This window comes from Lagenorhynchus albirostris, chromosome 3 (assembly GCF_949774975.1).
Source record: "Lagenorhynchus albirostris chromosome 3, mLagAlb1.1, whole genome shotgun sequence".
Lineage (NCBI taxonomy): Eukaryota > Metazoa > Chordata > Mammalia > Artiodactyla > Delphinidae > Lagenorhynchus > Lagenorhynchus albirostris.
In genome coordinates, this window is record NC_083097.1 from 105815035 (window position 1) to 105842087 (window position 27053).

Genomic DNA, 27053 nt, shown 5'->3' on the forward strand with positions numbered 1-27053 from the left:
CTGCGCCACCAGGGAAGCCCCTTAATCCATTTTGAGTTTATTTTTGTGTATGGTATTAGGGGGTATTCTAATTTCATTCTTTTACATGTAGCTGTCCAGTTTTCCCTGCACCACTTATTGAAGAGGCTGTCTTTTCTCCATTGAATATTCTTGCCTCCTTTTTCAAATATAAGGTGACCATATGTGCATGGGTTTATCTCTGGGCTTTCTATCCTGTTCCATTGATCTATATTTCTCTTTTTATGCCAGTACCATACTGTCTTGATTACTGTAGTTTTGTAGTATATTCTGAAGTCAGGGAGCCTGATTCCTCCAGCTCCATTTTTCTTTCTCAAGATTGCTTTGGCTGTTCTGGGTCTTCTGTGTTTCCATACAAATTGTGAAATTTTTTGTTCTAGTACTGTGAAAAATGCTATTGTTAGTTTGATAGGGATTGCACTGAATCTGTAGATTGCTTTGGGTAGTAGAGTCATTTTCACAATGTTGATTCTTCCAATACAAGAACATGGTATACCTCTCTATCTGTTTGTATTATCTTTAATTTCTTTCATCAGTGTCTTATTGTTTTATGCATACATGTCTTTTTTCTCCCTAGGTAGATTTATTCCTAGGTATTTTATTCTTTTGGTTGCAATGGTAACTGGGAGTGTTTCCTTAATTTCTCTTTCAGATTCTTCATCATTAGTGTATAGGAATGCAAGAGATTTCTGTACATTAATTTTGTATCCTGCTACTCTACAAATTCATTGATTAGATCTGGTGCTTTTCTGGTAGCATCTTTACGATTCTCTAGGTATAGTATCATGTCATCTGCGAGCAGTCACACTTTTCCTTCTTCTTTTCCAATTTGGATTCCGTTTATTTCTTTTTTGTCTCTGATTGCTGTGGCTAAAATTTCCAAATCTATGTTGAATAATAGTGGTGAGAGTTGGCAGCCTTGTCTTGTTCCTGATCTTAGAGGAAATGGTTTCAATTTTTCACCGTTGAGAACGATGTTGGCTGTGGGTTTGTCATGTGTAGCCTTTATTATGTTGAGATAAGTTCCCTCTGTGCTTACTTTCTGCAGAGTTTTTATCATAAATAGGTGTTGAATTTGTCGAAAGCTTTTTCTGCATCTATTTAGATGATCATATGGTTTTTATCCTTCAATTTGTTAATATGGTATATCACATTGATTGATTTGCATATATTGAAGAATCCTTGCATTCCTGGGAGAAACCCTACTTGATCATGGTGTATGATCCTTTTAATGTGCTGTTGGATTCTGTTTGCTAGTATTTTTTTGAGGATTTTTGCATCTATGTTCATCAGTGATATTGGCCTGTAGATCTTTTTCTTTGTGACATCTTTGTCTGGTTTTGGTATCAGGGTGATGGTGGCCTTGTAGAATGAGCTTGGGAGTGTTCTTCCTTCTGCTGTATTTTGGAAGAGTTTGAGAAGGATAGGTGTTAGCTCTTCTTTTAACGTTTGATAGAATTCACCTGTGAAGCCATCTGGTCCTGGGCCTTTGTTTGTTGGAAGATTTTTAATCACAGTCTTAATTTCAGTGCTTGTGATTGGTCTGTTCATATTTTCTTTCTTCCAGGTTCAGTCTCGGAACGTTGTGCATTTCTAAGAATTTATCCATTTCTTTCAGGTTGTCCATTTTATTGGCATATAGTTGCTTGTAGTAATCTCTCATGATCCTTTGTATTTCTGCAGTGTCAGTTGTTACTTTTCCATTTTCATTTCTAGTTCTGTTGATTTGAGTCTTCTCCCTTTTTTTCCTGATGAGTCTGGCTAATGGTTTATCAATTTTGTTTATCTTCTCAAAGAACCAGCTTTTAGTTTTATTGATCTTTGCTATTGATTCCTTAATTTCTTTTTCATTTATTTCTGATCTGATCTTTATGATTTCTTTCCGTCTGCTACCTTTGGGATTTTTTTTGTTCTTCTTTCTCTAACTGCTTTAAATGTGAGGTTAGGTTGTTTGAGATGTGTCTTGTTTCTTGAGGTAGGATTGTATTGCTATAAACTTCCCTCTTAGAACTGCTTTTGCTGCATCTCATACATTTTGCATTGTCATGTTTTCATTGTCATTTGTTTTTAGGTAGTTTTTTGGTTTTCTCTTTGATTTCTTCAGTGATCTCTTGGTAGTGTACTGTTTAGCCTCCATGTGTTTGTATTTTTAACAGTTTTTTTTTTCCTGCAGTTGATATCTCGTCTTATAGCGTTGTGATCAGAAAAGATACTTGATATGATTTCAATTTTATTAAATTTACCAAGGCTTGATTTATGACCCAAGATATGGTCTATCCTGGAGAATGTTTCATGAGCTCTTGAGAAGAAAGTGTATTCTGTTGTTTTGGGATGGAATGTCCTATAAATATCAATTAAGTCCATCTTGTTTAATGTCTCATTTAAAACTTGTGTTTGCTTTTTTATTTTCATTTTGGATGATCAGCCCACTGGTGAAAGTGGGGTGTGTTAAAGTCCCCTACTAGGATTGTGTTACTGTCAATTTCCCCTTTTATGGCTGTTGGCATTTGCCTTATGTATTGAGGTGCTCCTATATCGGGTGCATAAATATTTACAATTGTTATATCTTCTTCTTGGATTGATCCCTTGATAATTATGTAGTGTCCTTCTTTGTCTCTTGTAATAGGCTTTATTTTAAAGTCTATTTTGTCTGATATGAGAATTACTACTCTAGCTTTCTTTTGATTTCCATTTGCATGGAATATCTTTTTCTATCCCCTCACTTTCAGTCTGTATGTTTACCCAGGTCTGAAGTGGGTCTCTTGTAGACAGCATATATATGGGTCTTGTTTTTGTATCCATTCAGCCAGTCTGTGTCTTTTGGTTGGAGCATTCAATCCTTTTACATTTAAGGTAATTATCGATATGTAGGTTCCTATTACCATTTCTTAATTGTTTTGTTTTTGTTTTTGTAGGTCCTTTCCTTCTCTTGTGTTTCCTGCCTAAAAAAGTTCCTTTAGCATTTGTTGTAAATCTGGTTTGGTGGTGCTGAATTCTGTTAACTTTTGCTTGTCTGTAAAGGTTTTAATTTCTTCATCGAATCTGAATGAGATCCTTGCTGGGTAGAGTATTCTTGTTTGTAGGTTTTTCCCTTTCATCACTTTAAATATGTCCTGCCAGTCCCTTCTGGCTTGCAGAGTTTCTGCTGAAAGATCAGCTGTTAACCTTATGTGGATTCCCTTGTGTGTTATTTGTTGCTTTCCCTTGATGCTTTTAATATATTTTCTTTGTAGTTAATTTTTGATAGTTTGATTAATATGTGTCTTGGCATGTTGTCTTTGGGTTTATCCTGTATGGGACTCTCTGTGCTTCCTGGACTTGATTGACTATTTCCTTTCCCATGTTAGGGAAGTTTTCGACTATAATCTCTTCAAATATTTTCTCAGACCCTTTCTTTTTCTCTTCTTTTTCTGGGACCCCTATAATTTGAATGTTGCTGTGTTTAATGTTGTCCCAGAGGCCTCTGAGACTGTCCTTAATTCTTTTCATTCTTTTTTCTGCTCCCTGGCAGTTATTTCCACCATTTTATCTTCCAGCTCACTTATCTGTTCTTCTGCCTCAGTTATTCTATTGATTCCTTCTAGAGTACTTTGTATTGTACTTTTAATTTCAATTATTGTGTTGTTCATCATTGTTTGTTTGCTCTTTAGTTCTTCTAGATCCTTGTTAAGTGTTTCTTGTATTTTCTCCATTCTGTTTCCGAGATTTGGGGTCATCTTTAGTATCATTACTCTGAATTCTTTTTTCAGGTAGGTTGCCTATTTCGTCTTCATTTATTTGGTTTTGTAGGTTTTTACCTTGCTCCTTCATATGTAACATATTTTTTTGTCGTTTCTTTCTTTCTTTTTTTTTTTTGATGGGTGGGGCTGTATTCTTGTCTTACTGGTTGTTTGGCCTGAGGCATCCAGCACTGGAGTTTGCAGACAGTTGGATGGAGCTGGGTCTTGGTGCTGAGATTAGGACCTCTGGGAAGCCTCACTCTAATTAATATTGCCTGGGATCGTAGGTTCTCTGTTAGTCCAGTGGTTTGGACTCAGAGCTCCCACCACAGGAGCTCAGGCCTGACCTCCAGCCTGGGAACCAAGATCCCGCAAGCCGGTCACTGGGGGTTCCTCCCATCCCCTTTTGTGTCCATGGTCCCCCACTGGTGCCTGGTAGGTCCCCTAGTTGTGCGGATACATGATTTCCACATCCTCTTGGTCCGCCCCACAGCCTTTTATTTTTCTTTCCCTACATTGACATTCTTCAAGAGTACAGACCATTTGTTTTTTTAGAAAGTCCCTCCAGTTGGTTTTGTTTGATTTCCATAGATTCACTTGTTTACTTTTGCCAAGAACACTACATGAAGAGTGTGTCTTCAGAGTCTCACATCAGGAGACTCACATGATGTCAGTTTTCCCCATCACTGATGGTGTTAAATTTAATGACTTGGTGAAAGTGCTACCTGAGAGTTTTATCTGTTGTTAGGTTGCCACTTTCTTCTTTGTAATTAATAAGTAGTTTGTGGAGAGATACTTTGAGACCGTGTGTAACTTATTCCCCATGTTACTTTCACCAAATGGTCTTATTTCATTCATTCTCAACCCCTATTAACTGGCTTCTGTCTGTCATGGTCACAATAACATGTTGCTAGGTACAGCGTGCAGTTTTTTAGTCTTCTGACTCTCAGCAACATTATATTTAGTTGTCCCATTCTCCTTGAAACACTTTTCTTGTTTTATTTGATGTCAGTCACTGTGTTCTAGTGAGTTCTTTTCTACCTAATTCACTGGTCACTATATCTATTACTCCTGTTACCCCTTCTCTTCTTTCCATCCTCTAAATGTCAGAGTTGCACAGAGTGTTGTCCTGCATCTTCTAACTGTATTCTTTCCTTTGGCAATATCTTTTCTCATGGCTCAAAATGCTCTCAAGAGATTCACATATTTCTATTCCTGCATCTCTCCTTTAAACTCCAGATATAGGTATACATTCAATTGTTTATTTGATGTCCCTCCTACCTAACCGTTCTCAGACCTCTCCATCCTAGTAAGTGAAAGAAACCAGGATTTCAGTGTTTTCTACTTGCCCTCTTACTTACTAATCCTTCTCTAATCAGTACATTATTCTCCCATCACTAGATTGAACCACTGCAGTACCTCCTAATTGGTCTCCCTGCTTCAGATGCTGATGCTTTCAGTCCACTGTCCATGCAGCATCCACATAAGCATCATGTCAGTTGTGTGGTTCTACGCCCACCTTGGCGTAGGACAAAATCTAAACTCCTATAAAATTAAAATTTTGCATAATCTCACCCCTGCTGATCCCTTCCATCTCATTTCATCTCCCCCTTACTGTGAGGGCTTTGCATCTTTTAGTTCTCCAAAAGAGGTAAACTTTTTTCCTGCCTCAGCGCCTTTCTACATGTTGTTGGTTATTCCTGGTGTACTCTTTCTCCTGGAACATCACATGGCTGATTCCTGCTCATTAAAGTCTCAGCTTAAGTGTTAGCTCCTTAGTTGTATCTCTTTAGCCTTCTGTAACCACATTGAATTAGTTTGTCTCTCTTTCATTATTTATCACAACACCCTGTTTCCATCCGTACATTTACTGCTATTTGCAGTGACCTTTTTAACTTGTTTTGTAGCTCCTCATTGATACTCTTAAGTTCCATGAAGGTAGCTTGTTGCTGTTGGATCTCTCAGTACTTTGAGATACTGGATGGTTCCAGTACAGGACCTGGCACGTGGTGTATATGCAAATATTGGATGGATGGATGGATGACCGTTAATTGGTTGTTTCAGTGTCAGGGCCTGTCAGAATAGATGGAAACAGCAGGACTAGTTGAAGCTTTCATTATTGTTGAAATGGAAAGGACCTTTACCTGGTTTGTCTTAGCTACAAATTATCTGGATGCCAGATGAATAGCCTCAAAAGTCAAACAAGTCACCACTAGGAAATAGAGAAAGCTGTACAGATAGATAGACTATAAGCTGGATGTAAGGAAAAATGTGGTTCCAGGTTTGTTTTATGTCCCTTTTGTTCTTCTGCCTGCTTTCTTGCTTCTTTGACCTCTTGGAGAGATAACAATCAAGTTAGAGGTGCTTGAAACATAATTAGTAAGGTATAAAAAATAGTGGGGCATGAACCAGGTCAAATCATTTTGAATGTAAACCATTTCCCTCATATAAGAAAAGAGAAACACCAATACATACTTGAATTAGGAAATAATTCAAGAATTTACCAGTTACTTGAGCTGAAGAAAAGTCAGGGGTCTTAGATAAACACTTATTCTTAACCTAAATTATCATGGTCTAATCTGCTATCCATTAATTGCCAAAAATATTTTGTTCTCTACAGCTGAAATATTTAATGAGAACTTTGGACCAGATTTTCGAGAGGAAGAGAACTTTTTTTCTGTGTTTGCCATCTTTTTTCCTGCCGCAACTGGTATTCTGGCCGGAGCAAATATCTCAGGTGATCTCGCAGTAAGTATTTTAATAATGCTGTATCGATTTTATACAAAAAGTGATATACCTATATTTATTTTTAAAGGTAGACTTAAAAAATGTTCTTGTCTTCTAGGATCCTCAGTCAGCCATACCCAAAGGAACACTCTTAGCCATTTTAATTACTACGGTGGTTTACATAGGAATTGCAGTATCTGTAGGTAAATAACCTTACATTTGTTATGTGTTTCAGAAATTTAATGATGTACATACTATAAAGATTCATTTTCATGACATTATATTTCTAACTTTTAAATTAAGAAATAGTTCAATAAAAAGATTCTAAGTTTTGTATTTTCAAAAATAAGTAAACTAGTGGTGATTCTGTAGACATTATCTAAGTCACTAAATGCTCTAAGGTTTTTCCTTTAGGATTTCTATTAATTAGTAAGCTAGAAAGTTATGTAAAATCTTATCTGCAGATTCTTAAATTTCACTGAGATATATTTACAGAAAATGTAATTCATATGTAGAAGTAAATGCATTTTACTTTCTGAGCGTTACAAATTTTGGAATATTTTTGTTTATGATGGTTATTTTATATTTTTATGTAATCTTGTTGTATGAAGATTGTTTCAAGGCTATTAAGAAATACCTGGCATTTTTTACCATAAAACCTAATTTCAATGCACAGGAATTGAATGAAAAGTGTTATTAAATTAATGAAAATGGTTTTAAGCCACTTTAATACATTCATGGAATCATAACATTTTAGAACTTGAAGAAAGGACTTAAGTGATCAGCCAGTCTCTAAATCTTTATAGATAAGGAAGTCAAAGGTCAGAGATTTTGTTACCAACCATATGATAATGGCACTTCCTTTAAAAAACTGTTTTCATGGCAAAGAGGGTTTTGGTGTTTTATTTATTTATAAGCAAATAAATAAATAATTTTAAAAGGCTATTTGTAATAGGAGGTTCTTAACTGAAACAGAGTACAGAAAAAAATTTAGTAACTACTGATTTTACATATAATTTGCATACATTGACTGTAGATACTGTCTTGTCTTGAATTTAGTACACATTCATGAAAGTACATAGTTTACCCGGAAAACATATGTTTTTAAAATGTAAGCATTGTCTTTAATATCTAAATTCTAAAATTCAGGTTTTACAGTAAAAATTTTAAGCATACTACAAGAATAAATCTTAGTCTAGTACTAATCAGAAGAATTACAAACTCCAAATTCATTGACTACAGAATATAAATTTTCCATGTATTTGAGTAAGAAAATTTTTATTTTTGCCATATATTCAGTCATGTGTTGGGAAGTAATGACAGAACTGTTTTTACAAACTGAGCTGCTAATTTGCATAAATGTAATTTTGAAATTTTATTAAACAAGAGTTAGAAATGCTAATAATATTATCATGGTGGGCTGTGTTAACATTTGAAAAAGTAACTCGATTACATTTATCATTGCAATGCATACAGAAATTCCTGAAATTCATTTTGAAAAAAGAAAATGAATTACATTTATAAGCTTATTAGCAAAATATTTTTGTATTCCCCTAAAAGTTTCTAGCATGCTTGTATACAGGGATCCCCAGCCCCCGGGTTGCAGACCTGTACTGGTCCGCGGCCCATTAGGAACCAGGCTGCTCAGCAGGAGGGGAGTGGCATGTGAATGAGCGAAGCTTCATCTTCCACTCCCCATCGCACGCATTACTGCCTGAACCATCCACCACCACCCCACCCCACCCCCCACCATCCCCACCCCGTCCATGGAAAAATTGTCTGACACGAACCCAGTCCCTGGTGCCAAAAAAATTGGGGACTGCTGTTTATATACATTATACATAAGCTAGAAAATTTACTTTTAATTAAAAAAATGATATAACTGATTATGTTTCATGGGAAATAATTTGTTATTGCAGGAAAACATTTCTGTTTTTACCTGACGCTCCAATAATGCTTGCCCTTGTACTCATTTCATTCTGTTTACACTAGGGCAACAGGAGTAGCCCTTTCTCCCTGATATTCAGTAGCGGAGTCAGTAAAGATCACCTATACACTAGTAATTGTGTAACTAGCTCAAGCAGTGGAACCTTTTTTCCCCAGACAATTCTGATGGAGAACATCAAAATATGAACTATAAAAGCATAGCTGCTTTAAGGTTAGATAGGGCTCTCTCTGTTCTGCCCTCAACCTCCAGTGGTTTCAGGAGTACCTTTAAGGAGATGGTTTTGCAAACACTGCTCTGAAAGTCCAAAGAAGAAATTTAAGTATGAAGAACTGTATACAGACTGTCTAGTCATTAAAAAAACTCTTCCTTTCAAAACTTAATTTTTGTTTTATTGTTTAGTTTTTGTTGTAATGCCTGTGATTTTTACATCATATATGATGAGAAAGCATTGTTAAAGTGCTTCAAAAGTAAGAATATATGAACTCTAAGGAATGGTCATTACTGTTAGTTATACATCATACGTTATTCCAAATAATTCTTAATACTGAGGACCATGATGCTTTCCAAATTCTGTTTCAGGTAAACCTTTCTTAATTGTAAATACAATGTATGCTATAATAAGCAAGTATATACAGTCAGCACTGTAATTTCTTTATGGGTGTATATAATTTTGAAATGAATGTAAGCATTAGTTTGATTTTTTGTCCTCATTGTCACTTGTGCTTCAGGTTCTTGTGTTGTTCGGGATGCTACGGGGAACGTTAATGACACTATTGTAACAGAGCTAACAAACTGTACTTCTGCAGCCTGCAAATTTAACTTTGACTTTTCATCTTGTGAAAGCTATCCTTGTTCCTATGGCCTAATGAACAACTTCCAGGTGAGCATCAAATTTATATTATACAGACATTCTGTGTTCATCTAGAGGTCAGACTGCTATCAACTCTGACAATTCAGAGTATAGCAAAAACTTAGAAGGGAGGATTGTTGTTACTTTATACCCAGATATCAATAAAGACTGTACGCAACTAATTGTGAAAACAGAAAAATATGAAAGAATGAAATCTGAGCCTGTTCAGAGGCAAAAGGGCCCCAGAGGGCAACACTTTTATCATAGGGTATAATATATAGTACATATATACAGTATACTGTTTCAGAAAGCAAGAAAACATCTCACACATGGTCATATGTGCTGGATCTATTTTTGGATTCTCTGTTGTGTTCCATTGATCTTTGTGTCTATCCCTCCACCAATGCCATACTTTCTTGATTACTATAGTTGGTTTTAAGTCTTAAAATCGGGTAGCTTGATTCCTCCTACTTTATTCTTTTTCAAAATTGTTTTAGCTATTTTAGTCCCTTTGCTTTTCCAAATAAATTTTAGAATAATCTATGTTTATCTACAAAAAAGTCTTGTTGGAATTTTGATAGGAACTGCATTAAACTTGTACATGAATTTGGGGAGGATTGATAGATTTACTATGTTGAGTGTTCCAACCCATGAACACTTACGTTTCTCCATTTATTTAGATCTTCTTTAACTTCTTTCATAAGTATTATGTAGTTTTCAGAATATCAATCCTGTACATATTTTGTTAGACTTACATCTAAGTATTTCATTTTTATTTTGAGCAATTTAAACCCATACTAATTGAAATGAGTTCAGTTTTCCAATTTGAGGTTTCTCCATAATTGCTTTATATATGAATGCCCTTTTAAAAAAGTATTGATTAGTATCAGTAGTTTTATTTCATTAGATCTGGCTATCATATAGTGATGCTGTGTTAAACCACTATTGAACAACAGATTAATAAAATTATTAATGGATGCTTGAAAGTTTGTGAACTATTAAACGTATGAACTGTGTGAAGATTAGTGTTACTGCTTAAGTATTTGGAGAATATCAGTTTTATTATTACCTCTGTAAGATACTGAAAGCAAAATGAAATTTTTATAAAATTTATGGGTTTTAGATAGAAGAGGAAAAGGAATCACTAAAATTTGGAGGATATTTTGAGAGTTGCTTGATAAGCCTCAGGATGCTAGAAACAAAAGAACATAAAGGTGTAAATTCAGGAGATTAAAACAAAATATTCTGTGGTAAATTTATAGAATAGATGGTACTGCTAATTCAAAGTGGAAAATAAAAATTTCGCTTCCTAGTGTTTCTCCAGTAATGTGTAAACATAATAAACAGAATAGTTGAGGATTTAATGTATTGTAGAACATTATATAGACATTTTATGTAGAATCTGTGTATTTTACATTAAAATTTTATAACTTAAATATTTAATGCCATTATTTGTATTTTCTTTTGTATAGTTTCAAGCAATTTACTGCACTTTCAGTGGTTAAAAATATTGAACGCAATTATGTAATAGAAGTTTGTTTTTTCTAGTCATAAGACTAGGCAAAATCGTAGGAATGAAAGAAAGTATTCATGTCCAGCTAATTATTCAGGCCAATTCGGACATTGATACTGTGTATGAAAGGCACAGATGTTGGTCTCTGCCCAGTGACTGAAAATGCCAATCAGATTTCTGTGTTGTTGCCTTGAAATACAGAAGTGTGTTGTCTTTATCAAGTCTAAGTATGGACTCATTCAAGCAAAGTGTGAGAATTTGGTGTACGTAAAGTTGCTTTTCCAATTTAAGTAAATTAAAAAAAAAATACTTTGTAAAGCGATACAGAATGGAAAGAAAATCCTGTAAAATTATCAATTGCTTGTCACTTGGAAAATGAAGAATGGTGAATAGAACGTAACTGAGGAGCATGTAAGTGGAGACTCCATCATGAAATCTATACAAAGGCACACTATATAATACTGTTTTGCATATAGTTGATAAATATATGCATATATAATAGGGTCACTTTATTTTTCTTAAATGTTTAATTTTCTTTAGTTTTATGTTTCTTATATTTCTACATTTTAATGTCCTCTGAAACCTTTGACTCACCACTGCTTAATAAACAAAATGTGAGCTTCTTTGCTCCTTCAGAGCCTTTCATACCCAAACTTAGGTCCCACTGCTTCTATCCAGACTGAACTCCAGTCATTACGTGTTTGTATATGTATACATGCACACGCTTACCCTACTCTGTTGCTTTATTTGTTGCTTCACTCTGCTTGGAATGCACTGGCTTTTTCTTTTTATATGTCCAAATCTGTCTGCTCTTCAAACCCAGTTCCATGAACATTTTTTTGGACCCTAAATCGTCAACACACACACATTTCCCACACAAAATCTCACCATTCGTTTTACTTGCCACTTTTTTTTTTTTACTTTTTATTAGACTTTTGTCTTTTTCCCCCCCTTATTAAAGACCAGACCATCTTTTGTTTTTCATCTTTGTTCCCACTATGTATTTTTGATAACACTGATGTTACTATTATTTGAATCATTTCATTTACTTGCTACTCATATTTTACCATAAAATGGTGGGAAACACAAAGGTTATTGGATAAATGTATAACTAGAAAACAGGAAACTTGGCAAATCATAGAAGCATAGTTTCTAGACGCTAAGCATGGAGCATTATTTATCTTAATTCAGAGATGATGGAAGAAAAGAAAATGAATCTTTTCCTCAAAACATGAAAGGTGAAATGTTATGGTTATATGTAATGTTGCTGGTGTCAGTTTTGGCTTAATCTATCAATGTATCATATTCTTTTTTCTCCCCTTTTTTCTTCATTTACCTCCTGCCTTTGTACTTACTTAACTTTGAAGGCATTACAGACAGACATGGAATTTTGTATTATCTGAGAAGTATATATAACAGAAATCAAGTCTGCTTATTTTTATCTTGGTCCACCTTATCTATCCTTTATAATCTCCTTCCCTAAGGACAGATTTGGCAATGCTAGATAATCTAGCATTAAATAATAACTGTGTAAAAATAGTGATTATGAAAAATGTATCATGTGTATGTAACTACTAAATTGGTATTAAAAGGCTGAATAGAAAATCATCTTTTTTCTTTTCTCAGAGAAGTCAGAGAAGTCAATGCTAATGTTTCTTAAAACTCTTAAATATGTTCTTCAGGTTTAAATCTAAATCTTCTGAAAGATGCAGGGAGAGACATTTAAGTGAAACAAGGTGGTTTATGTATACATGAAACCAGACTTAGGTATTATGGCCAGGGATTGTGCCCAGAGCTAGTTTTACATCAGACTTAATATTAAATTATAGGCAAGTGTATAGTAAACAGCCTAAAACCTGATTTCCTTATCTCCTTGGTCTCAGTTGGCATGTTCTTGGTCAATATAAATGAAAGGTAAATCTCCACTAATGAAGTAATGAATCTAGATGTTGATCATCATTCACTACTGGTAAAATTTATAATGCATAGATCAAGTTGACAGTACCTGAATCCATTAAACAACTCTTAGGAATCAATTTAATACTTAGACAGATTTCAAAGGTTCACAAGGAACAGTGCAATGAAAACCTGTGTACCTACCCTTCATTTGTATTTACTAGTAGTTTATATTTTGCCCCATTTGCCTTATCTTTATATATATATATATATATATATATATATATGTATAGTATTTTTCTCCTCAAACATAATGAGAATAAATTATAGACATCACATGACAATCAGATTGAAATATTTAAAACATTCTGTACAAGCACGGTAAAATTTCCCACCCAAGTAATTCAGTGTTGATGAAATACTGTTGTCTAAATATATATTCCATATTCATACTTCCTCTCTTCTTCCAGTAATGTCCCAGATCAATTTTTCTCAGATCCAGGATTCAATCTGGTGTCACACATGGCCTTTAGTTACTTTAAAATTCTTTAATCTAGAGGAGTTCCCAGCCTGCCTGTTTTAACCTTTCAGGATGTTGACATTTTGAAGAGTCCAGGCAATTTATTTTGTATTGTGCTCCTCTGTTTGGATTTATTTGATTGCCTTCTCATTGTCTAAGTTAGTGATCCATTTTTTTTAAACTTCATCATAGGGAAATGTTTGAACATGTACAAAGATAGAGAAAGCAATGTAATGTACCTAACATACACATTTTCCAAGTTCATCAGTTATCAGCGCATGGCTAATTTTGTTTTATTTATGACTCCTCACTTCCTAGATTATTTAGAGGCAAATCCTGGAGTTAGATCCTTTCAGCTGGATATTTCTACTTTTAGCTTTAATAAGTACTCTTTAAAGACAAACAAAAAACATAACCACAATACCAATCTACTATCTTAACATTAAAAAAAGGAAACAACCTTCCTGACAGAAGTATATCAAACCACCTTGGAATATTCTTGCCAGAAAACTTGTACCTCAGTCTGATCAACTTGTCTAGATCTACCTACCTACCAGTTGACTAGAAATAGAGGTGAGAGGAACAAGTTAAACAAGGCAGTGGAGATTGTCGGCAAAATCCAGAGCGTGGGGTTTCTCTAGGAGAAATGACATAAAAATCATAAAATGTAAAGGAAAGGGTGAGCCTGTAGATTGAAAAAGACTTAAGAGACATATCAACCAAATGTAAATGTAATCCTTTTGTGGATCCTGATTTGAACAAACTTTTAAAAAGCAAGAAAAGAGGAATAATTTGGGGATTTTGAATGTGATTGGGTATTTGATGCTGTTAAGGAATTACCCAGTTTATAAGCTGTGACAGTGACTTTGTAGTTACAGTTTTTTTTGGTTTGTTTTTTGTTTTTGCGGTATGCGGGCCTCTCACTGCTGTGGCCTCTCCCATTGCGGAGCACAGGCTCCGGACGCGCAGGCTCAGCAGCCATGGCTCACGGGCCCAGCCGCTCCGCAGCATGTGGGATCCTACCGAACCGGGGCACAAACCCGTGTCCCCTGCATTGGCAGGCGGACTCTCAACCACTGCACCACCAGGGAAGCCCTGGAGTTACAGTTTTTAAAGGTTTTTACGCATTAGAGGTACACACAAAAATTTACGCATGAAATGAGATCTGGGGTTTAATTCACAATAATGAAAAGATTGGCCCTGTTGAAACTGAGCGATGGATACTTTGTAGTTTAGTATGTTCTTCTGCCATTGTGTGTGCCTTTGACATTTTACAAAATAAAAAGTTTTTTTACATTTAGGGCTGGTGGTAAATCAGTTTCAGAAGTTTGTACGCACGTAACCATTATTACTGTTTACTATTGTTATTTTTATCAGATTTCTCCCAGAATTACTATTAGTGTTCTTCATAGGAATAATAAAGATGAAGTGTTGTGTTCTTTTTTGAATTTTATGTAAGACTTACTTTTCCATTTTTGTCACTTTTTTAAGGTAATGAGCATGGTGTCAGGCTTTGCACCACTAATTTCTGCAGGTATCTTTTCAGCCACTCTTTCTTCTGCATTAGCATCCCTTGTGAGTGCGCCCAAAATATTTCAGGTAAGTATTTTCATGTTACAAATTTTATTAAAGGGGCAGTTAAGGTAATATATTTAAATATGGGATTTTTAATATTTTTAAATTATTTGTTTACTTCTATCAAGCCCATGTATTGATATTTATATGACATATACAAACACATATATCCAGAGTAGCATATTTAATTTTATGCATATGAATGTGGATGTGTATATATAAACACTTGGCCTATATCTACTCTCAGGGTGTAAGTTTTGAGTTGTCTTTCTGGAAGTGGTGATGAATTTTTGCTTTATGGACATACTGTTAGCATAAATTTTCATAATGTCTTACCAAGGATAAAAAGTATAGTCCAAGACCATAAATCAAAAGAATTAAAGTATCTTATTCCTATTAGCATAATGCCAACATTAATGTTTAATTTTATGAATATCTGAATGTCTAATACGTGCTATGCATTATGTTAGGTACTCAGGATATAAATAATAAGTATGATAGACATTGTTTCCCTTAAATGAGCATTAAATAAATGGCTGATACTGGATAGAAAATACTTTTTATTACTAAAACAAATGAGATATCGATTCTGCAGCTTTGTTAATTTCCTTTGTTCTTTTTGTTTGTTCTTAATTTTTTATTGTAGCTAGTTAGTACAGTAGAGGTGTAGAATATTTACTAAAATTATTTTCAGTATTGTTTTAAGAAAGGTGATTATGTTTTATAATTAGGATTTTCATTTGTTTTGAGTCTAGGATTTGGACTTGGTTTTCTTAAAATAGGTCACACGTCTGTCATACTTCTCAAGGTTCCACATTTCTTCTATGTGTATGCCTGCTCCTTTGGCTCTTTATTCATATAAGAATTTCAACCTGGGGTGGAATAAAATGGATAAAAACTTCAGTGTATTCTAAACCTCCTGTCTTTCTGATGCTAGAAATGTTTGAATCTCCTTTACAGTTTGTAGGTGAAGCAGCGTGAGGGGAAAGAAAGAGGACCAAGAATTAGAAACTTGGGTTCCATTCCTGATTAACCTATTGTAACTGTAAGCAGATCTGTATGTCTTATTTCGATATATTTCATTTTAATGTTTACATTTCTTCATTAGGCCTTATGTAAGGACAACATCTACCCAGCTTTCCAGATGTTTGCTAAAGGTTATGGGAAAAATAATGAACCTCTTCGTGGCTACATCTTAACATTCTTAATCGCACTTGGATTCATCTTAATTGGTTAGTCTATAAATGTACGCTAATGTAGATGTTGGTGCATTTATAGTATCAGCTGTCAACACTGAATTGTTAAATTATAAACAAACTGTTACTTTGCCTGCAATACTAAGTTAGTTTCTTTTTGATCAAAGGAAAGAGTGTTTAGAAAATAATGCAAATAATAGTGCTTGTTAAATATTTGCTAAAATTCTTACCATCACTAATTCTCCATTAGGGCTAGAGGGAACTCTCAGGTTCTTGTCCCTAAAACAAATATGATAATAGCGTAAGGAAAAGGATTCCAGTGTCTTTCATGAAGGTAGAACCTCCGCCGATCTACTTTTTGGTACTGTTGCCTCTGATCGTAAGGAAGCTAATGGGTCTTTCACTGCTCAAGAAGACTTTGGACTTTTATTAAAAGTCTGATTATACTACTGGAAACTAACTCTCATGTGATATTTAAGAATGTATTTGGTTAAGTGTCCTGTGACCCAACAGTTCTTTTTAGGGGTTTTTACCCTATAGAAATGCACATATATAAGAATATTCTTAGTGTCATTAATTATAATAGTGATAAATGGAAGCAACCTGAGTACCTATCAACAGAAGAGTGAAACTGCAGAATAATATTCAGCAGTAAAAAAATGAATAAACTTGGTTTTCATATATTAATATGGATGAATCTCAAATATAATAAATGTAAAAATAACAAATTACAGAATGATAATATAGTATGATATAATTTACGTTAACTTTTAAAACACCCAGAAGAGTGCTACACAATGCTTATGGACCATTTATGTGTGTAGTAAAACGAAATGTCATTGGAAAGAATATTCCAACTTTGATGAGTTGAGGTATAAAGGGGGCTTCTACTGTGTACATAAGGTATGATTTCTGAAAATTAAAGTATATAAAGTATATATGGCAAAATTCATTAAATCTGGTTTGTGGATGTAGGAGTATTCATTATGCTGTTATCTACAGGTTTGAAATAATTCATAGTTTTGAAGAGTTAAAAAAAGGTCTAATATGTCAGTTAAATATGCTTCATGTTTCTTTTGCAGCTGAACTGAATGTTATTGCTCCAATTATCTCTAACTTCTTCCTTGCATCATATGCGTTGATCAATTTTTCAGTATTTCATGCATCACTTGCAAAATCTCCAGGTGACTTTACGTTTTTTTAAAAGTTCTGTAAATGTGGTAATGTCTAATTTTAGAGAAAATGAAACTTTTTTTATATATAAATTTATTTATTTTATTTATTTATTTTTGGCTGTGTTGGGTCTTTGTTGCTTTCTCTAGTTGCAGCGAGCAGGGCCTACTCTTCATTGGGGTACATGAGCTTCTCATTGCAGTGGCTTCTCTTGTTCCGGAGCATGGGCTCTAGGCACGCAGGCTTCAGCAGTTGTAGCACGTGGGCTCAGTAGTTGTAGCTCGCTTGCTCTAGAGCGCAGGCTCAGTAGTGGTGGCGCACAGGCTTAGTTGCTCCACAGCATATGAGATCTTCCTGGACCAGGGCTCGAACCCGTGTCCCCTGCATTGGCAGGCGGATTCTTAACCACTGCGCCACTAGGGAAGCCCAGGAAAACAAAACTTTAACACATTTTAAAAGATGGCATGTGGAGAATTAGCTCACGAGTGCTTCACTCTGCCTTTATAGTTGAGTCAAACTGAGTCTTCAAAGATCTCTTTATCATGAAGTTGATTGGTAAATAATGCCTGTTTCTTGTCTTCAAAGAATTTAAAATAGCATTAATTTTAAATTCTGACACTGTGAAAGAATTACTTTGCTTTTTTCTGCTTTTATTATTTTATTCAGATGATTGCTATTTCAGTTCCAAGAACATTATTATGATATAGTTAACCTATCCAGGAATATTTTTAACACAATGAGTTCTGTGGAGTTCTAATATAAGGGGTCTTTATCAACTGAAAAATTACTCCATATACATTTTTTATGGGTTTTGTTATAAACCATGATAGCAGTTGGACATCAGAGAAGGAAATACGGAACAAAAGCACTGTTCCTTCTAAGGGTCTAAAAGTTTCTCAGAAAAGGAAAGATAAAGTATGGGAACTTAGGACACAAACACCTTAGCTTCAGTTTTTACTTTAAGAATATAAATTTTAGAGGTGGGTACGGGTGTGGCTATAAAAGGGCAACACAAGGGATCCTTGTGTTGGACTTTTCCTTATCTTGACTGTATTAATATTTTAGTTGTGATATCGTGATATCATTTTGCAAGATGTTATCATTGGGAGTAACTAGGTAAAGGGTGTCCGGAATCTCTGTTTTATTATTTCTTACAACTTTGTGTGAATCTGCAGTTATCTCAAAATTTAAAAGTTTAATTTTAGAAAAGAATATAAGTTTTATTGAAATGATTTAAAAATAGTATTTTGGGCTCTGGAATTACCTATGAATGAAAATTTTAAAACACGGTCTTCAACAGTTTTTCGAGTGAGCTTATTAATTCATAAATACTTCCCCAAATGGGAAGGTATAATTCTATAGTCAACTCACAGTTTTTCTAGCAAGTAGATTACTTTTTTAATGATTCTGAAGAACAGTTTGAATTGTTTTATACATTCATTAGGATATAGATGTGTCTCCTGCTAAAACACAGAAAATAAAACCGCACTATTAAGGACTCAATTTGAAACCTAATGTTTTAATCTTCTCTAGTTTTTAGCATTCACTGGGGTAGGCCGATTTATACTTTTTTGGTAGGGAATTTTTTGAATACAGAAACTAGTAAGATAGGGTAATGTGGACATAAATAGATGTGCCCACTTCATGGCTGTCAGGAATCATGATGTTGTGATCAGTAATGGTCTATGACTTCACTGTTATAATTAGCCTTATAGTTCACATTTAAAGACCTTTTAGTGTAGCAGCCGCAGAGAAATTTATTTTGTGCATACGTATGTACCACTGTCTAAAGCAGATGAGGTATCCAAGTGACTTTTATTTATCTATTTTGTTTGTTATTGTTAGGATGGCGCCCTGCCTTCAAATACTACAACATGTGGATATCACTACTTGGAGCAATTCTTTGTTGCATAGTGATGTTTGTCATTAACTGGTGGGCTGCACTGCTAACATATGTGATAGTTCTTGGACTTTACATTTATGTTACCTACAAAAAACCAGGTAATTACATTTTGTAATCCAAGTATGAGAGAATGAAGTTTTGGATTAGAATGGTGGCTTTAGAAATGAAATGGACAAAGAAGATACTGTTTTAATCATCTCAGAAACAATTATTTCTCTAATATGCTTATTAAGTCTCTAAAGTAACAAATGTCTAAAATCATCATTTGTGTCCAGACTGTTTGTTTATTCAGTAAGAGGTAAAATTTGCCTGTTCAAATAACTTAAACTGTTCAGTACTATAAATAGTACTTTATAACAATCATAGATCTGCCTCTTTCCTTTTAGACCTTTGGCTATATAAGCAGTAATTTTTAAATGTTGTCTTTATTTGTAAAAGGCTCATTTTGAGTTGCATGCACAGCATGTCTGCAGCCCTATCATCCCAGTCTTTTCTAAGTTGTACTTTTTTTTTAAATGTAATTGTAGTTCAGATTGGCATTGTCTTAATTTCATGCCATGAACTTGAACTATTGAAAGTCCTGAGTACAATAGTTTATTTTAGCAATTGACTTTTTAAATGTGAAAGTACTTGTTATTGATGACTTGTTACAACCGGTATTAAGCTGCTGCATGAATACTGTCTTCCCACAGATGTGAACTGGGGATCCTCCACACAAGCCCTGACTTACCTGAATGCACTGCAGCATTCGATACGTCTTTCTGGAGTGGAAGATCATGTGAAAAACTTCAGGTAAGTCATAAGGTAACAGAAACATTTTGTCTTAGGTGGCAATCAGTTCTTCCTTTATTGTTCAGTAACATTTTCATATGCTGATATTTCATGGAAATTTCTCTAAAAGCATAGGGTATTATTTCTTGTTTTGGTTTGATTTGAGCAGTTTATTCAAAAACAAGATTGAGGTTTCTTGTTATCAAAATTTTACAAAGAGATAAATTATCATCTACCCTGCAAAAATGTTGTGAAAGTTTTGGAGGTCTCTCATTTGAAAACTTTTAAATAGTAGGTATCATAAAGTAAACTTTTTTTCCCCCTCTGTGGCCTCAGTAGTTATATAACTACTGAGGATGAAATTCATAAAAATCCCCTTTTTGCAATTTTACTAAGTCAGTAAATATTTTCATGTTAGTGGCTTCATTCTCATTGTGGTACTGGAAACCAGTTTTAGTGATAAAGAATGCCTTAGAGTGAAGAGTATTTCTTACTTTCTTCAATAAATTACTTTATTTTTTATCTTATAATAGTTTATCAGTTATCATTTTAAAAACTATTCCTTAATTTAACATGCTTCTAATAATTGATGAGATTCAGTTACTAAAGCACTGTTGTAAATCCAGGAGTATTGTTTATTTATATAGATTCTTAGAAATTGTAGATTATTACTTATACCAAGCTATAAGTAGGCTTGTCATTTTTAGACAATAGATCATTAGACAGCCATTCTCATACTGTTCATGTAAGCCTGGTTCTGAACAGGTGACTTTCCACAGTCATGAGTAATCACTTCTCACTGGCTTCTGCACAGTAATCACAGAAATAAATTCCTTGTTTCAGTAAATCAAAAGGCAAACTCTTTTTTAAAGAAAACTTCCAGAGTGGATACGTGCCAGAAAAGAAGTGCTCTACCAAATTTCCCCCAGGAAGAAACATCTTTGTATATCTTTTTGTTAACTCTTTGGGTTCTTCCCCCCGCCCTGCCCGCAACTTTCTTCTAGAATGAAAGTTTTCCAGAGACCACAGATCTTCAGCTTAGGAGTAGAGAGAAACTGGAAAAAGAAAAAGAAATGAGAGCCCTGGGAGGAAAACTTTAAATGCAGTACATTTTGAACATTTTGACTAGTCGATGCCAAATATGGCAGAAAATAGAAATCATTCCTTTACGTAAAAAGTTGTATTCCAGAACTGAGAGTATGACCAAGAGTCAGAGTTAATTTGCCATTAATAAAAAACTGTTGCTTTGGCTTATTACAGTAATGGGGAAATTTAAAAAAAATTTTATTCTAAAGTGTTTTAAAATTTTTATCAGAATTATACATGAACATAGTTTAAAGAGGAAAAACTTAGGTTTGTCATGAAAATTAGCAATTGCCCCACTTCTCAAATCCCTGTTTCTCTCATGCCACAGGCAACCACTTTTAACTGAATCGTGTAATATTTACTTCATATTCCCAAAAAGAGGGTTTGTCTTGTTGTATTGTTTGAGTTTTAACTTAAGGCGTTATCTGCTGATTTCTTTCATCCATGTATGCCCACCACACATGTGCACCCTTCCCTTTACCCCACCATCCCAGGGTATTTTTTATGTCATTATTTTGATTATATTAGACTTGATATTTATATTCTGACATTTTAAGCATGATTCAAGAGCCCAGCCATGTAGTAAATTATGATTGCTTTTTTTTCCTGTACAGGCTTTTTGTTTTCTGTGTAGGCAATAAATTTTTTTTCCTGTTTAAATTTCTATTTATCAGTATCTCAGCGTTCACCAAATTTGCCAGAAGATTTTGTTTTCTTCGCTTCACAGTTTCTATTTCCTTGAATAGTGAGAAATAGTCTTTCTCACTATTTCCTGCCTCTTTAATTTGGGTTCTTAGATTTAGCATTGTCTGAAGTATCTGTGATCCTGGGCCAGGGAAGTTCTGCATTGGTGGCTGGGGCTTGTCAGTGAAGCCCTTGATGTAGATTAATGTGGCTTTGCTGGTTCTTTAAGAAATTTAAGTCATCTTAAAGGTTTTCTATTTTGATCTGATTAGATTTCTCAGAAAAGAATCTTTTAATCTTCTGCTTGTTGATAAAGTTCTGGCTACCAGAGTTCTGAGAGCCAAGTGGGAAGGCAGCTCAGAGATCTCAGGGTTCAGCATATAGTAAATGTTCTCCTAACTCCCCTACTTAAAGTAGCTGCTTATGCCCTCAGACCAGAGATCTGGGACATATGCTTATGCTCCCAGACCAGAGGTCTCTCTAGCAAATAAGCCCTAGCCTAACAGGATTGGAGAGGGACAGGGACAGTTGCCCATCATAGTGATGGAAATGATTTGGGTTCATCTAGGTGCTTCTTATGCAAACTTTAAATCAGTCCTTCTTATTTTAGTTTCTTTAACATATTGCCCCTGCCATTTCCAAAGACATCTATTGCCTCTAAGTCCTAGGCATTTTGATGGTTCTTAGGTGTAAAATCAGATGGCTTCATAGTTTTCTCTTATGCTCATTTGTAATTTAGCCTTTTCCTGATTTGTCAAATCCTTTATTTTTCTTCCATCTGCTTTCTGGCTTTCAAAATTCAATGCTATTGTGTCCTATCCTGTTCTCCATATTTTTGGTGACTTAAAAAATCCCATCATACTATGGAGATTTTTAAGGAGGGAGTAAAGATGAAGGCAGATGTTCATACTCTGTCATTGTTACTAGAAATAATCCCTAATATATTTTGTTCTATACCTTTCTTTAGAATGATAAAATTACACCCAAATTATGCCTTTGTGTGGTGTGTTTACTATCTATTGATAGTAAAGATAGGGACTACAAGTTCATTTCCCTCAGTAATAGGTTATATTAGTAATAGGTTAAACTACCATAACAAAAAGCTGAAAAACTAAAGTGGCTAAACAAGATAGATATCAGTGTTATGTGATAGTCCAGAGGTAGATGGATATTCATGGCTGGTAAGTAGATTGGCTGCACTTGGTTATTCAAGTTCCACATTCCTTTTATCTGTCAGTCTGCCATTCCCTAGGATGTGTTTTTCTGTCCATGTGGTCAAAGACATCACCCCCCCTCCACCACGGCCTAGCTTACCGGAAAGGGGAGAAAAGTATGGAGGGTGGCCAGCTTCATTTTTAAAGAACAGGACAAGGAATTAGGGACATCGTACGGGCTGGAAATCAGTCACAGGGCCACTTTTAGCTGCTAGGAAGGCTAGGAAATGCAGTGTTTAGCTGGGGAGCCATGTAGCCTGCTGAAGCTCAGGTGGAGAGACTGGACTACTAGCAGTCTGGGCCTTAGAGGAGGACTTCATATTTGATTGCCCCAAAGCAATTCCCCCAAGCAGAACTGGCTTTTCACATAGCTTGCTAAAATTCTGAATGAGTTAGTACCATTTTTAGGTCTTTATTCAGGTTTTCCTGCTTATTTTATAAGTATAGTTAGGAACTACCCTAACAATTTAGTAGGTAAGTCAGAATTTTTAGTCTATTTGCTTTTTGTTAAAGTTTGTTTTAATTATACACATTGTTGTGATTCATTTTGCTGTGCAGTAGAAGCTAACAACATTGTGAAGCAACTATACTCCAATAAAACTTAATTTAAAAAAAAAATCAAAATTTTTTTAAAAAAATTTTTTCTGAATCTGTTTGAATTCATAACATGGATACCTGAATTTTTTTTCCTCAAACAAGGTTGATTTTTATTTCTCGTCAACAAAAATCAAGGGTTAAAAATACATGAAAGGGCTTCCCTGGTGGCGCAGTGGTTGAGAGTCCGCCTGCCGATGCAGGGGACGTGGGTTCGTGCCCCGGTCCGGGAGGATCCCACATGCCGCGGAGCAGCTGGGCCCTTGAGCCATGGCCGCTGAGCCTGTGCATCTGGAGCCTGTGCTCCACGACGGGAGAGGCCACAACAGTGAGAGACCCGCGTACTGCAAAAAAAAAACCAAAAAAAAAAACCCATGAAAGTCTTGCCACTGTCTTGTGTTTGCAAAGGCAACTGAATTCAATTTTGGCTTTCAGCATAATTAATTAGTATTAAAACTTTTAGTTCAAATAGAAACCTTTTCTTCACCACAGGTGGTTTTACTCATATGACGTCATTAAAATTAAACTAGATTAGGGAGGGCTGATATTACAAAGTAGAAGTAAGTATGATGTGATCAAGCTAAGAAGGAAAGTGACCTGTTTTTTACATGAAGGCAAGGCCATGCTCTCAGGAAGTTTTGTGGACTCTGTGAAAGAACTGGAATATTTATTACCTTTGTAAGATGAAAAGTTGTTACATGTTTTTAACCAGCATGGTCATTTCTTTCTGTAGTGCCTCCCAGAATCTTGATGTATAATATTACCTATTAATTTAGGACATTTGGTATGATGGTTGTTCAAAGAAGGTTTTGTTTTTCTGCATTTCTCATGTACCAAGGAACCCTAGTTATGTCATCTTCTGTGAGAATCTTGTGGCCTGTCTTGAGGACAGTTGCATAAAGGAGTGGCTAGTGTAATAATATATTCTTAGAGAAGTGACTTAAAATCATGTCCATGTTATCAAAACCCTAAACTTCTCTTTCTTTTTAATCTTAAATTAGGCCACAGTGTCTTGTTATGACAGGTGCTCCAAACTCACGCCCAGCTTTACTTCATCTTGTTCATGATTTCACAAAAAATGTTGGTTTGATGATCTGTGGTCATGTACATGTGGTAAGTACTAGTTTTGTTTTCTATATTAAAACATTTTTCACTCTGTGTATGTAATTTGTGGAGCTTTCTAGATTTGAAATAATTTGAGTAGGTCTTAGCAACTATATTGCTTTGCTAAGAAAAATTACTTCCCAATAACTAAGGAACCTAAATGGAATTCAGTATGTGTTTTTGCTTGCTGATAAATCTCATAAAGTCCTGAGAATACTGGGAACATATACTTACCAGGAAAAAAAAGAGGCTGGAGGAGGTGGACAAATCATGGTAGATATCTAGTATCTGATATGTAAGAAGAGTAGAGTGAATGCTGAATTTCCAAATTCAAACACTTTAATTGCTCATTCATTTTAGTTTTATTCATGAGCAAGGAAATTATTTAAAATAGGGGTAGACGGTCATCCAAAAGTAGTTTTTTGTTTTTGGCATCCTGGCTATTGAAAACAATTACTAGATGATGGATCACCTTTTCAGCATAAGAAATTGGAGTATTTGCCAGATTAACTTATCTCCCAGGCTCTACTGTTCATTTTATTTTGGTGCTAGAAATGTGTGTTATATGCCCTACGTCCCAGCCCCTGCTAGAGTTGATCTTCTACTTGTATAGTAGCAAAGTGAGTGTGCATGCACGTGCGTGTGAGTGTGCATGTGCGTGCATGTGGGGGGGGGTAGTGGAAGAACACACTGAGACACTGACTCCACTCAGGACCTGTGGAGTTTCACAGTTTATCTTAGATCAATTCAGGTTGGGGTCTTGAGCATAAGAAATTACAAAGGGGAAATTCTACTAGGAAAGATAAATTGTACTTTTCCTTGTCTTATTCATGTATAATTAGGGTATACTTTTAATCTTAGTTTTAGATTTTTTAAAAATACATTTTAGGTAAAACGTGTAACACATTTTATGTGTTGCTTACAAGGATCAAAATAGAATGGCAAGTTAAAAAAGCCTTTCTTGTGTCATTTCATCGTTTAACAAGTACAAAGAAAAAACGTATTTATATAGCTCACTTTGACTTGTAATGATACTTCTAGGTTTCTGAGAATTAACAACTCAGACATTTGAGACAAACAAAAAATAAGATGGGAAACTTTCCATAGAAAAACAGAAGGCTCTTATTTTTCTCTGTGTAATCTCTTCTCCATTTTCAATAATTTATAATTTCTTTCATTTAATAGTATCAAAACATTTATTTTTCCAAGTCTGTGTTTATTCCTCTCCTCTTCTTCCTTCTACTGGCACCCTCTGTGTCTTTGTTCCATCAACACTGTTTTTTCATAATCTTTATTGGAAAGAATTCACTGACAGGAAAATGAAAAGCTATCATTATACTTCCCTTCTCCCCCACCGCCATGTTTAGACACCTTGTTTAAACCAAGATAACAGGAGGATTTTTATAAAGGGGAAATAGATTACCTTTCAGTTAAAGACATTATTAATATTTTTACCTTAAAGGGCCCTCGAAGACAAGCTATGAAAGAGATGTCCATTGATCAAGCCAAATATCAGCGATGGCTTATTAAAAACAAAACGAAGGCTTTTTATGCTCCAGTACATGCAGATGATTTGAGAGAGGGTGCACAACATTTGATGCAGGTAAATTTGTTACATCTTTCAAATGACAGTATTTTAGTTTTGTGTAAGCTTTCAAAAACTTGTTTATTCCAGGTTTCATTATTCACATTAATAAAAATCATAAATCTTTAAAATATCTTTACTTAAGTAGAATATTACAGTTTGTATAATTTGAGAGTTACAGAAATACTGTGCTGTTGGCTGACAGTGAAGAACCTCTTTGTGAATTATCTTAGCCTATTTCTGTCCTTTTCCTAAGATAGTTCCCATTCACTCCCTGTTGTTTTAAGTAATGGCAGTCCTTATTTAATTTTTTAAAAATTCTAATTCCCTACTATATTTCTCACTATTATTTTACTGGTGCTAAACTTAGACTTCTCTTTCGGTTTTGTGTGTGTCCTAGTAACCAGAATGTGGGATTTGGAATCAGTCGTAGGTTTAAATGCTAGCACTGCTACTTCCTTATTATGGATTTCGGACCAATCAAGTTATTTAACTTCTCAGAAACTCAGTTTCTTCAACCCTTAAAGGTTGTAGGGAGACAGTGTTGGCCAACTTATTTTTATAGGAACCTCTTTCTTCAAAAGAAAGCTTAAGCAAAAGCCCATTGACTGTGTCGATTGTGGAGCTGCTTTGTTAGAGGTGGGGGACTCAGTGCTGTCACTGGGCCCTTTCTGTTTTGTGTTTTTTAAAACTTGACAAGCACTTGGTTAAGAATAGCATAGGCTATCCTCAGGAATAATAAGGGGTGGGAGTGGGATTGCTTTGCCAGATATAAAGGCTTATTAGCATAAAACTATTGTGATTAAGACATTGTGGTATTGAAGTAGAGACAGACAATTCAACTGAGTAGAAATAGAGCCACTCATATAGGAAATTTAATACATGACAGAGGTGACATTGAAAAGATGAGCTGGGATAATTGATAATTTATGTGAAAAATATATATAACACATCCTTATAAACCAAACAACAAAACA

General features: G+C 34.8%; 1 protein-coding gene and 1 long non-coding RNA gene across 5 annotated transcripts in view; one reads left to right on the forward strand and one right to left on the reverse strand.

The window, feature by feature from the left end:
* Positions 1-27053, forward strand: part of SLC12A2 (solute carrier family 12 member 2) — a 109939-nt gene that overhangs the window by 52234 nt on the left and 30652 nt on the right. Inside the window, exons 8-17 of the mRNA XM_060143503.1 lie at positions 6358-6485; positions 6583-6667; positions 9141-9292; positions 14683-14790; positions 15875-15998; positions 17045-17146; positions 18981-19136; positions 19731-19830; positions 24389-24500; positions 25954-26094. Of these exons, the coding sequence (XP_059999486.1) occupies positions 6358-6485; positions 6583-6667; positions 9141-9292; positions 14683-14790; positions 15875-15998; positions 17045-17146; positions 18981-19136; positions 19731-19830; positions 24389-24500; positions 25954-26094 (1208 nt within the window). The remainder of the gene's footprint in view (positions 1-6357; positions 6486-6582; positions 6668-9140; positions 9293-14682; positions 14791-15874; positions 15999-17044; positions 17147-18980; positions 19137-19730; positions 19831-24388; positions 24501-25953; positions 26095-27053) is intronic.
* The window catches only part of LOC132517035 (uncharacterized), a 51068-nt gene continuing 39532 nt past the window's right edge, over positions 15518-27053 (reverse strand). The window contains exon 4 of one of the 4 annotated variants that reach the window (XR_009539566.1): positions 15518-15638. This is a non-coding gene — a long non-coding RNA (uncharacterized LOC132517035). Of the gene's footprint in view, positions 15639-17309; positions 17552-20569; positions 20865-23512; positions 23732-27053 lie in introns of those variants that run through there. The other 3 variants (XR_009539563.1, XR_009539565.1, XR_009539562.1) reach the window with 3 other exon arrangements.